This window comes from Mus caroli, unplaced genomic scaffold (assembly GCF_978045245.1).
Source record: "Mus caroli unplaced genomic scaffold, Mus_caroli_1 scaffold_2, whole genome shotgun sequence".
In the NCBI taxonomy this organism is placed as follows: domain Eukaryota; kingdom Metazoa; phylum Chordata; class Mammalia; order Rodentia; family Muridae; genus Mus; species Mus caroli.
Window position 1 is genome coordinate 91,264,090 of NW_028227257.1, and position 13,071 is coordinate 91,277,160.

The 13,071-nt window shown below is 37.0% G+C and overlaps 1 protein-coding gene across 1 annotated transcript; it reads left to right on the top strand.

The window, feature by feature from the left end:
• Positions 1–712: 712 nt before the first annotated feature.
• LOC110289642 (olfactory receptor 4C15-like) lies at positions 713–1,684 on the top strand. Its single transcript, XM_021155935.2, has one exon. The coding sequence runs from the start codon at positions 713–715 to the stop codon at positions 1,682–1,684; it is 972 nt and encodes a 323-aa protein (XP_021011594.1).
• Positions 1,685–13,071: the final 11,387 nt, after the last annotated feature.

Here is a 13,071-nt window from a genome sequence, read left to right on the forward strand (position 1 = left end):
TAAGATACTCCTAACTCTGACTAGAATTTCAAGTCTGGCGCAATTGCTTTTTAATTCTATTTGTAATATTTCACTTAGCCATTATAAAAAAAAAAAAACAGAATAGCTTTTTTTTTTTTTACAAAGTTTGTACTTATGCTATAAAATGATTCAGTGAAATTTTCACACTTTCAACATATGCATCATATAGAGTGCTACATTCTTTCCCACAGAAATTTTTGTTTTATGAAAACCAGACTAAGTCATTGGATATTCCAATAAATTCAGAGTTTTACATACATTTGAGATGCGTTGATGATTTTGAAGCATTCTATAAAGAGTCTTTCGCCCCTTTTTGCTGGTTGATAAGGCAGTGAGTGCTCTTGTCAGTCAACGAAGACTTAACTTCTGGTCTTCATTTACATCCTGAATAGTTTAAAATGCATTTCAAGCCTTCTTTTCAGGAAGTCCATAAAGACTGATAGAAGTTGATCATTCAAATATAGTCTATTCCTCTCTTGTCACCCAAGTAGATGCTTTTATCTCCAATATTCTAGATGTGGCTTTTTAGATTACCTAATACTTTATCTCAGCTAAATGTTACATATTATAAAATTATACACTTAAAAAGTTACAGTATTCTGTTTTACTGGCAAAATAAACAAAGACCGTCTTCTACATGATAATTAAATAAATTTGAATGAGTATTCTTTTCTCATAATTGCAGATTTACATGAACAGGTTTTACTTTAACATTCTCTTGAAAACAATGCAAAATCAAAGCTTTGTCACTGAGTTCATTCTCCTTGGACTTTCACAGAGCCCAAATGTTGAGAACATATTGTGTGTTGTATTTTTGTTTATCTACCTTGCAACTATTGGGGGCAACATGATGATTGTGGTGACCATCATCTACAGCCCTGCACTGCTGAGCTCTCCCATGTACTTCTTCTTGATATTCCTGTCCTTACTGGATGCATGCACTTCTTCCACTGTCACCCCCAAGATGATGGTAGACCTCTTCTATGAGAGGAAGACCATCTCCTTTGAATGTTGCATGACACAACTGTTTGCTATTCACTTTTTCACTGGAATAGAGGTGATTATTTTGTCAGCCATGGCCTATGACCGCTATGTGGCCATTTGCAAGCCCCTTCACTACTCCTCCATTATGACCAGAAGACTCTGTGGCATTTTGGTGATGGTATCTTGGACAGGAGGATTCTTACATTCTCTCATACAAATTATCTTCACTTTGCAGCTGCCCTTCTGTGGACCCAATGTCATTGATCATTATCTGTGTGACTTGTTCCCATTACTGAAGCTTGCCTGCACTGACACACACATATTTGTCATATTGGTGTTTTCTAACAGTGGGTCTATCAGCGTCATAATCTTCTCTATTTTGCTTGTCTCCTATGGTGTCATCTTGTTTTCTCTGAGAGCTCACAGCTCTGAAGGGCGACGTAAAGCTCTCTCCACCTGTGGGTCCCACATTACAGTTGTTCTTTTGTTCTTTGTCCCATGCTTTTTAATATATGCACGACCTCCTTCTGCTTTCTCTTCTGAAAAAAATGCATTTGTATTTGCCACCATCATAACACCACTTCTGAATCCTATGGTTTACACTTTTAGGAATAAGGAAATGAAGAATGCCATTAGAAAAATGTGGAAGAAACTAATAGTGGTTTCTCATGATTTTTAACATATTATGCTTACAATGCTGGGAAGGTAGACAAGTGGGTAAGAACATTTGTTATGCAAATATAAGCTATCATTTATGATTCACAGCACCCATTAAGAAGTCATTCATTGTAGCACAGTTTTAATAAAATACTGGGGAAGTAAGGTATTATATAGCCAAGGTCTCTTTCCAAAACCAGTTAGGCCAAGGTTCATATGATCCAGCCAGAATGCAGACCTTCTGATACAGTGAAATCTGCTTGGAATGTAAACATACCCTTAATACACACCTTTAATTCCTAACAGTAAAGGTAATGTTAGTTTGTAGAAGGGAGCATCCATGTTTGAAAATGACATCTAATTAAGGGATAGACAAAGTGATGAATCAGAGAAAGATTTAACAGAATGAATCAGAGATAGGATACCCATCTTCCAGAAAAACAGCACAGGAAAGAGAATTACAATTTGTTTTAAAATTAATATATGAACAATGTGTATGAATCTTATCAAAACAAATCTGTAAAACAACACTAGATATGCTATGATACCTCCCCACTAAATTTATGTGTCTATCTTTCTCATAACCGATGTATCTTTTTTTTAATTTTTATTTTTTTTAATATTTTTTATTATTTTCCTCATTTACATTTCCAATGCTATCCCAAAAGTCTCCCATACCCTCTGCCCCACTCTCCTACCCACCCACTCTCACTTTTTGGCCCTGGTGTTCCCCTGTACTGGGGCATATAAAGTTTCCAAGTCCAATGGTCCTCTCTTTCAAGTGATGGCCGACTAGGCCATCTTTTCATACATATGCAGCTAGAGTCAAGAGCTCCGGGGTACTGGTTAGTTCATAATGTTGTTCCACCTATAGGGTTGCAGATCCCTTTAGCTCCTTGGGTACTTTCTCTAGCTCCTCCATTGGGGGCCCTGTGATCCATCCAGTAGCTGACTGTGAACATCCACTTCTGTGTTTGCTAGGCCCCGGCATAGTCTCACAAGAGACAGCTCTATCTGGGTCCTTTCAGCAAACTCTTGCTAGTGTATGCAATAGTGTCAGCATTTGGAAGCTGATTATAGAATGGATAATGTCCTTCTTTACCATATGGTTTCTACATATTTAGTTCATATGTCCCTACAAATTAGCTTAACATATAATTATCTGATATTAGTGTACTAATTGCTTTAGATGGAATTTAGATGAATTTTGTGGAATACAATGATTGAAATAAAACTATGAAATAAAATACTGAGCACATTATCCAAAACATATTCATTTTGTTTCATTATACAACACAAACATTATTTTACATTTTCTTGACTTCAGTTGTATAGGTCTAGATTCTAGTAATACTATAATATGAGAAATGAAGTTACAATTTTTAGCTGTGAAATAAAAACTAGATGCTATTTAACCTTTATTTTTATTCTTACAACGTTAAAAATTGAAACTGATAAGCTTTTCTTATACTTTACTGATATACCTGCAAACTCACAGAGACTGTGACACACCCACATATTAAAATAAGACCGTGTATGAAAATGGTAAATTGCCACAAAGTCCGACTCCTAACTAAGAACCTGCTTGGAGTTGATGCCTGCTGGGAAGAAAGGCCATTTTCTGCAATGGAGTGTCACTGTTATATAACTCGTACCCCAAAACAGGACCTATGCCTATGAGTAGTTTGCCAACAGAAAATGGAAATCAAGTGTTTGGTGGATTGTTTGTTTTGTTTTGGTTTTTTCTTTTATAATGTTTTTGCAATATTTGATATTATATCATTTGTTTATTCTCTTTCTACATCCAAGCACCCCAGTGTTCTTTCAAAATTATGCTGGACGTGGTGGCGTACGCCTTTAATCCCACTGCTTGGGAGGCAGAGACAGGCAGATTTCTGAGTTCAAGGCCAGCCTGGTCTACAGAGTGAGTTCCAGGACAGCCAGGACTACACAGAGAAACCCTGTCTCGAAAAAAACAAAACACCAAAAAAGCAAATCAAAATTATGGGCTCCTTTTTTTATTGATTATTGTTACACACACACACACACACACATATATATGTTTATAAGGCTTAATATTTGGTGTTAGAAAAGCAGTTGGTCAATATTTCCTGGGGAAGATAATTTCTTATATTCTCAATATTCCATAATTGCCCAATTCTTTGTGTAGTGTTGAGGCCCCATAGTCTTTCCCCCACCCACTTTTGCATATCTATTGTTGTGTCCTTATTTAGCTCATGTTTTAGTGGTCATGCTTGTATGATTTTATGGGTATGTATTTTGACGTTATTACAACTCACAGTCTCATAGCAAACTCCCTGTTCCTCTATCACTTACAATTTTTTGTCCCCTCTTTTACATTGTTCCATGAACTATAAGTATAGGAAATTGCTTTGTAAATGTATCTATTGGACTGGGCTCCACAACTGTTCATTTTGATTGTATTTGGTTTTCTATAATTATTTGCATATGTTGTAAAAAGGGGAGCTCCTTGAGAGGAGTCAGGGATAATTTTATTTGTGAGTGCATTCACAGAGTATAGTTAGAGATTATGCCAGTTTTCATAAAGCTGTATTGTAGGTTATCTTTCTAGAACAATGACCTTAATAGCTATGGTAATTTGGGCAGGTTTCTCATACCAGCCATGATTATCTCTTGTTGAGCAGGTCTTCAGTCTGGTTAGAGATTTTCAGTTTACTGCAAATTTGTGCACAGCACTATTATGCCCTTACTCTTATATTGCCATGCTGGTAACTGTGGTTCATAGGCTTTATAGCTATGAATTTTTAGCTTTTTAGACTTTTGGTTGCATCCCTCTTTTGTATGCTTGCTTGCTGCCTTCTGGTACCATTAAACTTAGTCCTAAGTGAAAAGGCATACAGGTAAGTTCCCTTCAGCAGTCTCTGGGCCATGCATCTGAAGTTCAAGGTGTTTTCAGCAATAGAGACTTAACTTTACACCAACTGGGGTAACCAAGGACAATAGCAATATACTGGATGGTTGGAAGTCTCTTGGACAACTCTGACCAACATCCCAAAATAGTACTTCCCATGTGTGATGTTGGGGATTTGTTTGGTGTTCTTTGGCTGTAGGAAAAGACATTGTTAGCTAAAGTTTGAAATTTTTCATTTAAACTACATTTATTTATATACAGATGTATGTATATTAGATTTTTAGATAAATAGTATGATGTCTTGTGATTTTTTTCAGACATCATTATTGTTGTTTAACTCTCTCCATCTTCATTGTGTACTTATCACCTTGGTAGATCCCTATATTTGATTCTTTACTCATTCCCTCATCAGTTCATTTGTATCCTGCTATTCCTCTTGCTATTTTCCCATTACAACACAAATGGTTCTTTTTTGCCTCCCATATTTCTGAAGGTATTCCAGGGTATTTTTTCACATTTGAAGATTTGAAGCTAGAATCTTCCAATTACATTTGTCTTTGTGGGACTAGGCTACCTAACTCACTTTGGTAGTTCTGCCTAATTAACTGCATATTCCATGACAATGTTTTGCTCTATAGCTGAATGTATGTACTACATAGTATGTATGTACCACATTTTCATTATCTGTTTAGTCTCAGGTTATTTTTATTTCCTAGTTATTGTTATTTTAATTTACTAGTTATTGTGAACAGAACAGTAATAAACATGACTGAGCAGGAATCTGGAGTTTGTAGTGTGTTGAGACATTGTGACATGTAACAAGATGTGGTAGAGCTGGATCCTAGGGTAGAATTATTTTTAGTCTTTTGAAAATTCTCCAGACAATTTCCTACTGGTAGAATGACTTTGCAATCTTACAAATGAGATTTTATTTTGTTTTATTATCGAGACAGGGTTTTTTCTTTGTGTATTACTGGCTTTCCTAGTACCTACTTTGTATACCAGGCTGGTCTTGAATTCACAGAGTTCTGGGATTGAAGGGGTGTACCACCACTGTTCAGCCAACAATGATATTTTTGTCTTAACCCCAGCATTTGTTTGAAGTTGTCTCATTGATTTTGACATTTTGACTGAAGTAAGATGAAATTAAAATATGTTGTTTCACTTTGAACTTTCCAAATTACTAGAAATAATGAAACATTTCAATATAAATATGCAGAGGATTTATTGAAAGGCTTACTGTAGGAAAGGTAACTAGGTTTACAAGAAAGTGGACTAGACCTAGAATTATAATGACAGTGCTATCAATGAAATTTTGACAAAGTTCAATTTAACTGTCTATATAATACTTAGATATGAGAAAGTAAGCTCCTTGTGAACATGCGTTATAGTAAATGTATATCAATATAAAGCCATGTTTGTAGTAGAAATCTATTTCCTCAAAGTTGCATTGTAAAAATTATTTAAAAATACTTGTCTCAAGACTCCTTTTTTCTTTGTAAATATTCTATGAGATTTTCATACCACATATATACATATATGTATATGTATGTATATATATGTATGTATATAAATTTTTTTCTACATTCTCATTTTTTTCTCTTCTTCATCTGTGTAGTTTTCACATATAGATGATTGGTCTCTCAGGCTTTTATTATCATCATTTAATAGTACTTTTATCAAGATCCCTCATTGACATCAGGATAAAGGAAATGATTCTTTAAAATAAACTTTTGCAGAATCATGCAAAACCAGAGCTTTGTCACTGAGTTTCTACTGTGAGGCTTTCAAAGATTTTAAAGAATCTAGAAGCTGTGACAATATCGTTTTTTATACTTTTAAAGGTCTATCTTGTAAGTATTAGAAACATCACATACACCTACACACACATATTGAGAGAGAAAGTGTGTGTGTGTTTTCCGGGGGGGGGGGGGGTTCCAGTCTTGTACTGCTGGGCTTTCCCATTTAATTCTTATCCCTCCAGGATGGACGTACTTCTTTTGTTATCAATCACACCAAGATTCGTACAGAGTTCTTCTAGGAGAGGAAGACCATCTCCTTTGAATAATGCACAACATTATTATTTGCTGCACATTCCTTTACTGTGTTAAAGGTAAGTGTCTCAACAGTCATAGCACAGGACCTCTAAGTGGACATTTGAAAATCCTAGCACTACTGTTCAATCAGGATCCAAAAGTTCTTTGGCTTCCTGGTAGGGGTCTTGGGCAGGCATCTTCTTGTATTCTATCATACAGATTAATTTGACTCCGGTCTTCTTTGGACTCAGTATCTGTGATCATTACATGTGTGACTTGTTACCATTACTGAACATATCCTGCACTGAACTACATTATTTTGGCATTTTGACTAATGCCACCAGCAGCTTTATCTGCATCTTAATCTTCTTGCTGCTTGTTTCCCATCATGTTATCTTGTTCAGAAGGCAGATAGAAGTTCTCTCCACTTGTGGTCCCCACAATACTGTTGTAGTTTTGTTTTTATTTTTGTTTGTTCTGTACTAATTTATGTTATATTATATTTATAGCCCCATTATCTTTGAGATAATATGTTTATGATGCTCACTCCTATGGTTTACAATTTTAGATATAAAGATATGAAGAATGCCATCAGGAGAATATGGAAGATATTGGTAATGGTTCTGATAAATATTAAAATGCTATAGAGAGCTGATGAGATGTCTCACTAGGTAAGAGAACATGCCGTACCAGTATGTAGGATTTAATTTGGATTCCTTGAATCCAAGTCAAAGACCGACATGGCAGCATATCATTAATGTAGGACTGTACTCAGGAGACCACTGATCAGCTAATTTGTTAGAACCAAAACCAGCTCAAGTTTCATACAGACATCTTGTCTCAAGAACATATTGTCCATGTGAACATATATAATGTGAACAGATGAACACAGTAAATGCCCTTGTGTGGACTTTGCTGACTTGTGCCTGTGCATATAGACCAATTATCAAACACACACAAACACACACACACACACACACACACACACACACACACACACACACACACACAATGAGTGGACTTATTGTCAAGAATAAAGAGTCAGTATCTATTTAGATAACCACTGTATGCTTTTCCCATTATTTAGAAGCAGTGTACATTATTGTACACGAAAAAAAAAAACTTATATTGGGAGTTATTAGAATCAAATTGCAAACACAAACATAAATTCTTATAGACACTTGATTTTTGCTAATAAGACAGAAATACACAATAGAAAGAAGACAGCATCTTCTGAAAATTGTGCTGGTCAAACTATATTGCTGCATATAGACAAATGCAAATAGATATATGCTTATCACTCTGCAAAAAAATAATCAAGTTGAAATGTGTAGAGAACATCTTATGTCTGTATGAATATGGTAACTATCAATAATAAATCTGATGGACTATGGCTTAGGCAGGAAATGGGAGATGAGATATCTGATAGGTAGAAAGAATTATGAGGTAGGGTCAGGCACAGGAGATTCACCTGGGGAAGATGTGATGAGATGAACACATGATACCTAAACATAGGTAACCAGCCATGTGACAGAATGTAAGTTAAAGTAAATGGGTTATCTTAAGTTATGATCTAGTCAGAGAAGATCCTAGCTATATGGCCAAATAAGTGTAAATATATTTTGAATCTGAGTCTTATTTCTGAGAGCATTGGACTGGAAGAAAGAACCAGGACCAATCTTCTACAAAATTGGACTCCATATTGGGCAAAATAAGTAAAAAATTTATCTTTATTACAAATGTAAAGCAGTGAATTAACCTGGTAACTATTTACCTTATGTTAACCTACAATAGCCACATATAAAAACCAAGATTTATTTAAAACTGCACCTCAATATCTGAGCAATTAAATGATCTATCTTAACCTCCTATGCTAATCTGGCTAGCTCCCAACTCCATCCTATGATACTTGCATATTAGTATTGATGTGGTTCTTTGGGCTTCAGGTATGTTTTCAGGATCTCTGTTTAAACCACTTTCTAGTTTTTCCAATTCCTCCATCCTCATAGCTACTTTGAAACTTCCTCCCTCCCTCTGTCCCTCTCGCCAACTCTCTTCCCTCTGATTGGCAGACATTCCACCATATCTTTATTTGGCCCCACGACTGGATGATCAGCTTTTATTGACAAGGCAGAGAATAAATGATAAGAATTGTTTATACAAACTTGAGATAGGATATTCCTGGTATAAGCATTATAATACCATGTACGGATTGAAATAAGATATGAGATCAGAAAAATCGGCATTTCTATATTACAAGGGTAGATTTTCCACAATTTATAGAAACATTATGCCTACATAAATGGGTCAAATATCTTAACATAAAAGCAGATACTCTGATCCTGACAGAAGAAAAAGTTTGAGTAGCCTTGAACTCATTGGCACAGGAAATGATTTTCTGAACAGAACACCATTCACACAGGTGCTAAGAGCATGAATTATTGAACAGAACCTCAGGGAACTGAAGGGATTCTGCATGGCAAACAACATCATCTTTAGGACAAAGCTGAAGCCTACAGAATAGGAAAGATTTTTTGCAAATATAATTTCAATAGACAGATAATATCCAAAATCTACTAAGATCTCAAAAAGTAGATATTAAGAAAACAACCTAATTTTTTAAATGGGTAGAAATATAAACAGAGAATTCTCAATAGAAGGAACTCAAAGGAATGTGAAAACCTTAAAGAATCTGTAGATTGCTTTTAGCAGGATAGCCATGTTGACTATATTAATCCTGCCAATCCATGAGCATGGAAGATCTTTCCATCTTCTGAAATCTTTGTTTTCTTTCTTCAAAGACTTGAAGTTCTTATCATACAGATCTTTCACATCCTTAGTTAGAGTCACACCAAGGTATTTTATATTATTTGTGACTATTGTGAAGGGTGTTGTTTACCTAATTTCTTTCTCAGCCTGTTTATCCTTTGTGTACAGAAAGGCCACTGATTTGTTTGAGTTAATTTTATATCCAGCTACTACACTGAAGCTGTTTATCAGGTTTAGGTGTTTTTTAGTGGAATTTTCATGGTCACTTATATATACCATCATATCATCTGCAAATAGTGATATTTTGACTTCTTCCTTTCCAACTTGTATCCCTTTGATCTCCTTTTGTTACCTAATTGCTCTGGCTAGGACTTCAACTACTATATTGAATAGGTAGGGAGAAAGTGGGCAGCCTTATATAGTCCCTGATCTTAGTGGGATTGCTTCAAGTTTCTCTCCATTTAGTTTGATGTTGGCTACTGGTTTGCTGTATATTGCATTTATTATGTTTAGGTATAGGCCTTGAATTCCTGGTCTTTCCAAGACTTTTATCATAAATGGGTATTGGACTTTGTCAAATGCTTTCTCTGCATCTAAAGAAATGATCATGTGGTTTTTGTCTTTGAGTTTGTTGATATAGTGGATTACGTTGATGGATTTCCTTATATTGAACTAACCTTACTTCACTGAGAAGAAGACTACTTGATCATGATGGATGATTGTTTTGATGTGTTCTTAGATTCAGTTTGCAAGGATTTTATTGAGTATTTTTGCATCTTCCAACTCAATTTTTTCACAGAGTTAGAAAGAGCAATTTTGCAAATTCATCTGGAATAACAAAAAAACCTAGGATATCTAAAACTATTCTCAACAATAAAAGATCCTCTGGGTGAATCACCATCCCTAACCACAAGCTGTACTACAGAGCAATTGTGATAAAAACTGGATGGTACTGGTACAGTGCCAGACAGGTAGATCAGTGGAATAGAATTGAAGACCCAGAAATGAACCCACGCACCTATGGTCACTTATCTTTGAGAAAAGAGCTAAAACCAACCAGTGGAAAAAAGACAGCATTTTCAACAAATGGTGCTGGCTTAACTGGTGGTTATCATGTAGAAGAATGAGAATTGATCTTTTCTTATCTCCTTGTACTAAGGTCAAGTCTAAGTGGATCAAGGAACTCTACATAAAGCCAGAGACACTAAAACTTATTGTGATGGTTTGTGTATACCTGGACCAGGGAGTGGCATAATTTGGAGGGGTAGGTGTGTCACTGTGAGGGTTGGGCATAGGATCCTCACCCTAGCTGCCTGGAAGTCAGTCTTCCACTAGCAGCCTTTGGATGAAGATGTAGAACTCTTAGCTCTGCCTGTGCCATGCCTGCCTGGATACTGCCATGCTCCCACCTTGATGATAGTGGACTGAACCTCTGAACTTGTAAGCCAGCTCCAATTAAATGTTGTTTTTATAAGACTTGCCTTGGTCATGGTGTCTGTTCACAGCAGCAAAACCCTAACTAAGACAGAAGTTGGTACCAGGGACTGAGGTATTGCTGTGATAGGCCTGACCATGATTTTATTTGAAAGAATGTGGATTTTGGGACTTTGGATTTGGAAAACAGTGGAATGCTTTAAATGTGGCTTAATGGGTCATCCTAGTAGAAATGTGGAAGACTTTGTTACTGGGAGTAATTTGAACTGTTTTGACCTTGCCCAAGAGATTCCAAAGGAGAAGAATTTCAGAATGTGGCATAAAGACTCTTTTTGTGGTATTTTGGTGAAGAATGTGGCTACTTTTTGCCCTTGCCTGAAAAGTCTGCCTGAGGCTAAGGTGAAGAGACTCAGATTAATTGCACTGACAAAGGTCTTGCGTGTGCGTCCAACTCAACCAGCAAGAACGATGCTGCAACAGGATCCTTCTGCACACGTTTATTGGGAGAGCTTGATTGTAGAGGCGAATAGACTCCGAGCCCAGAACTGGTGCTGCTTTATATAGTCCTAGGAGAGGCGTGTCTCACACCTGGATTGGTTGTGCTTGGTTGATGCTTCCCACCTCATTTGCATGCCTACATCTGATTGGTCAATTTCTCTCTCATCTGATTGGTTAACTTCTCTCTCATCTGATTGGTTAACTTTTCTCTCATCTGATTGGTCAACTTCTCTCTCATCTGATTGGTCAATTTTGGTTAATTCTCAAAACCTCATCTTGGCAAAAAAAACTTTACTGCCTATGTATGCATGGTGGCCAGCAGAAGCCAGTGCCACCCTGCAACGGCACATGTGGCTTCCCACAAAAGGAAGTTTCAAAAAAGCTCAGCAAAGACTTTGTTCTCTGGTTTAGTCTTATGAAGAGAAGTTTGAACAAGCATAGCAAGCTTAGAAAGGAAAAATATAAAATATATGGTTCGAGTATTAAAGGGGTACCAGGAAGTGAAATGGAGCAAAATCCTGTGTTCTAGGAAGTAACAGAGTAAGGGAGTGGGACCTTGGGGCAAGATTCTATCCAACTAAATTTAGATCCAAGCATGGTGGTACACACCTTTAATCCCAGGAGACAGGCATGCTGATCTCTGCATTCAAGGCCAATCTACAGAGCAAGACCCAGGATAGCCAAGCTTAGGCAATGAAGGATTTGAAAAACAGAAAGCCAGTGACGATGTAATAGTACAAGCAGGTCATGTTCTAATTCCTGCAAGCAGCAGAACTCCACAGCTTCAGCCATGTGTTTCTGGCTCTAGAGTTAAGAATGGAAGGAACTACTGGGACAATTGATGCTGGTTAGCTGGATCTAAGAAATTAGCAGTGATTGTGAAGAGACCAGCATCAGTAAGGTGAAATGTTCTAGGAAGTGTTTTCTGGGAGCACAAAGAAGCTATGTTCCAGAGATAGCCAAGGTTGTACCTCATGCTGCAGCTGAACTTGGTAATGTGTAAGAATCACCCAGGTGATACTGGTTTTGAATGCATGAAGGTGTCATGAAGAAAAGCTGAGGCTTGGCACTTTGAGAGGTCATGGATGGCCATTGGAGAAGGTATAGCCTCAGCTATAGTTGGTGGCCCAGGACTTAAGGGGTCATGCAAATGATTTGAGACTTGGCACCATGAAGAGAGCCTATGAGAGGCTATTGGTGAAGCCTAGTTGGAGTGGAACACCCCAGTGTATTGGAGATGTTAGTACCATGGGATGATCACCAAGAACAGCAGCCATAGTGGAGTGGATCAACCTGAGTAGAGTGCTAGAGAGGGCAGAGCTGAAGTGATGCCAGCCCTTAGGAGGAGACCAAAAGATCAAGTGGAATTCCAGACACTGAAACAAGAAGCTGTAACATTGAAATTGCCTTGGAGACCCAAAGATGTTAAAGATGTCAGGGCCATGTGATACATGCTAATTCCATAACTGCTAACAGGGAATGGAACCAGCCCAGGAGAAAGAAGCCTGTTGCAGTCAACAAATATGAAAATGGAATGGAGATCTGAAGACTGCTTTGACATTAGCCATGGAGATAAAGAGTTTAGAGTTTGCCCAGCTGTTTTCCCATCTTTCTTTGGGGATTACAGTTAAGTGATTGGATGAATCTCAGAAGAAACCTTGAACTTTGGATTTTTAACATTGTTGAGACCGCTATAGACTATGAGGACTTTAAAAGTTGGATTAAAAAATGCAAAATATTGTTATGGAAAGTGCACTGTTCTACTCAGAATTTTGTTTC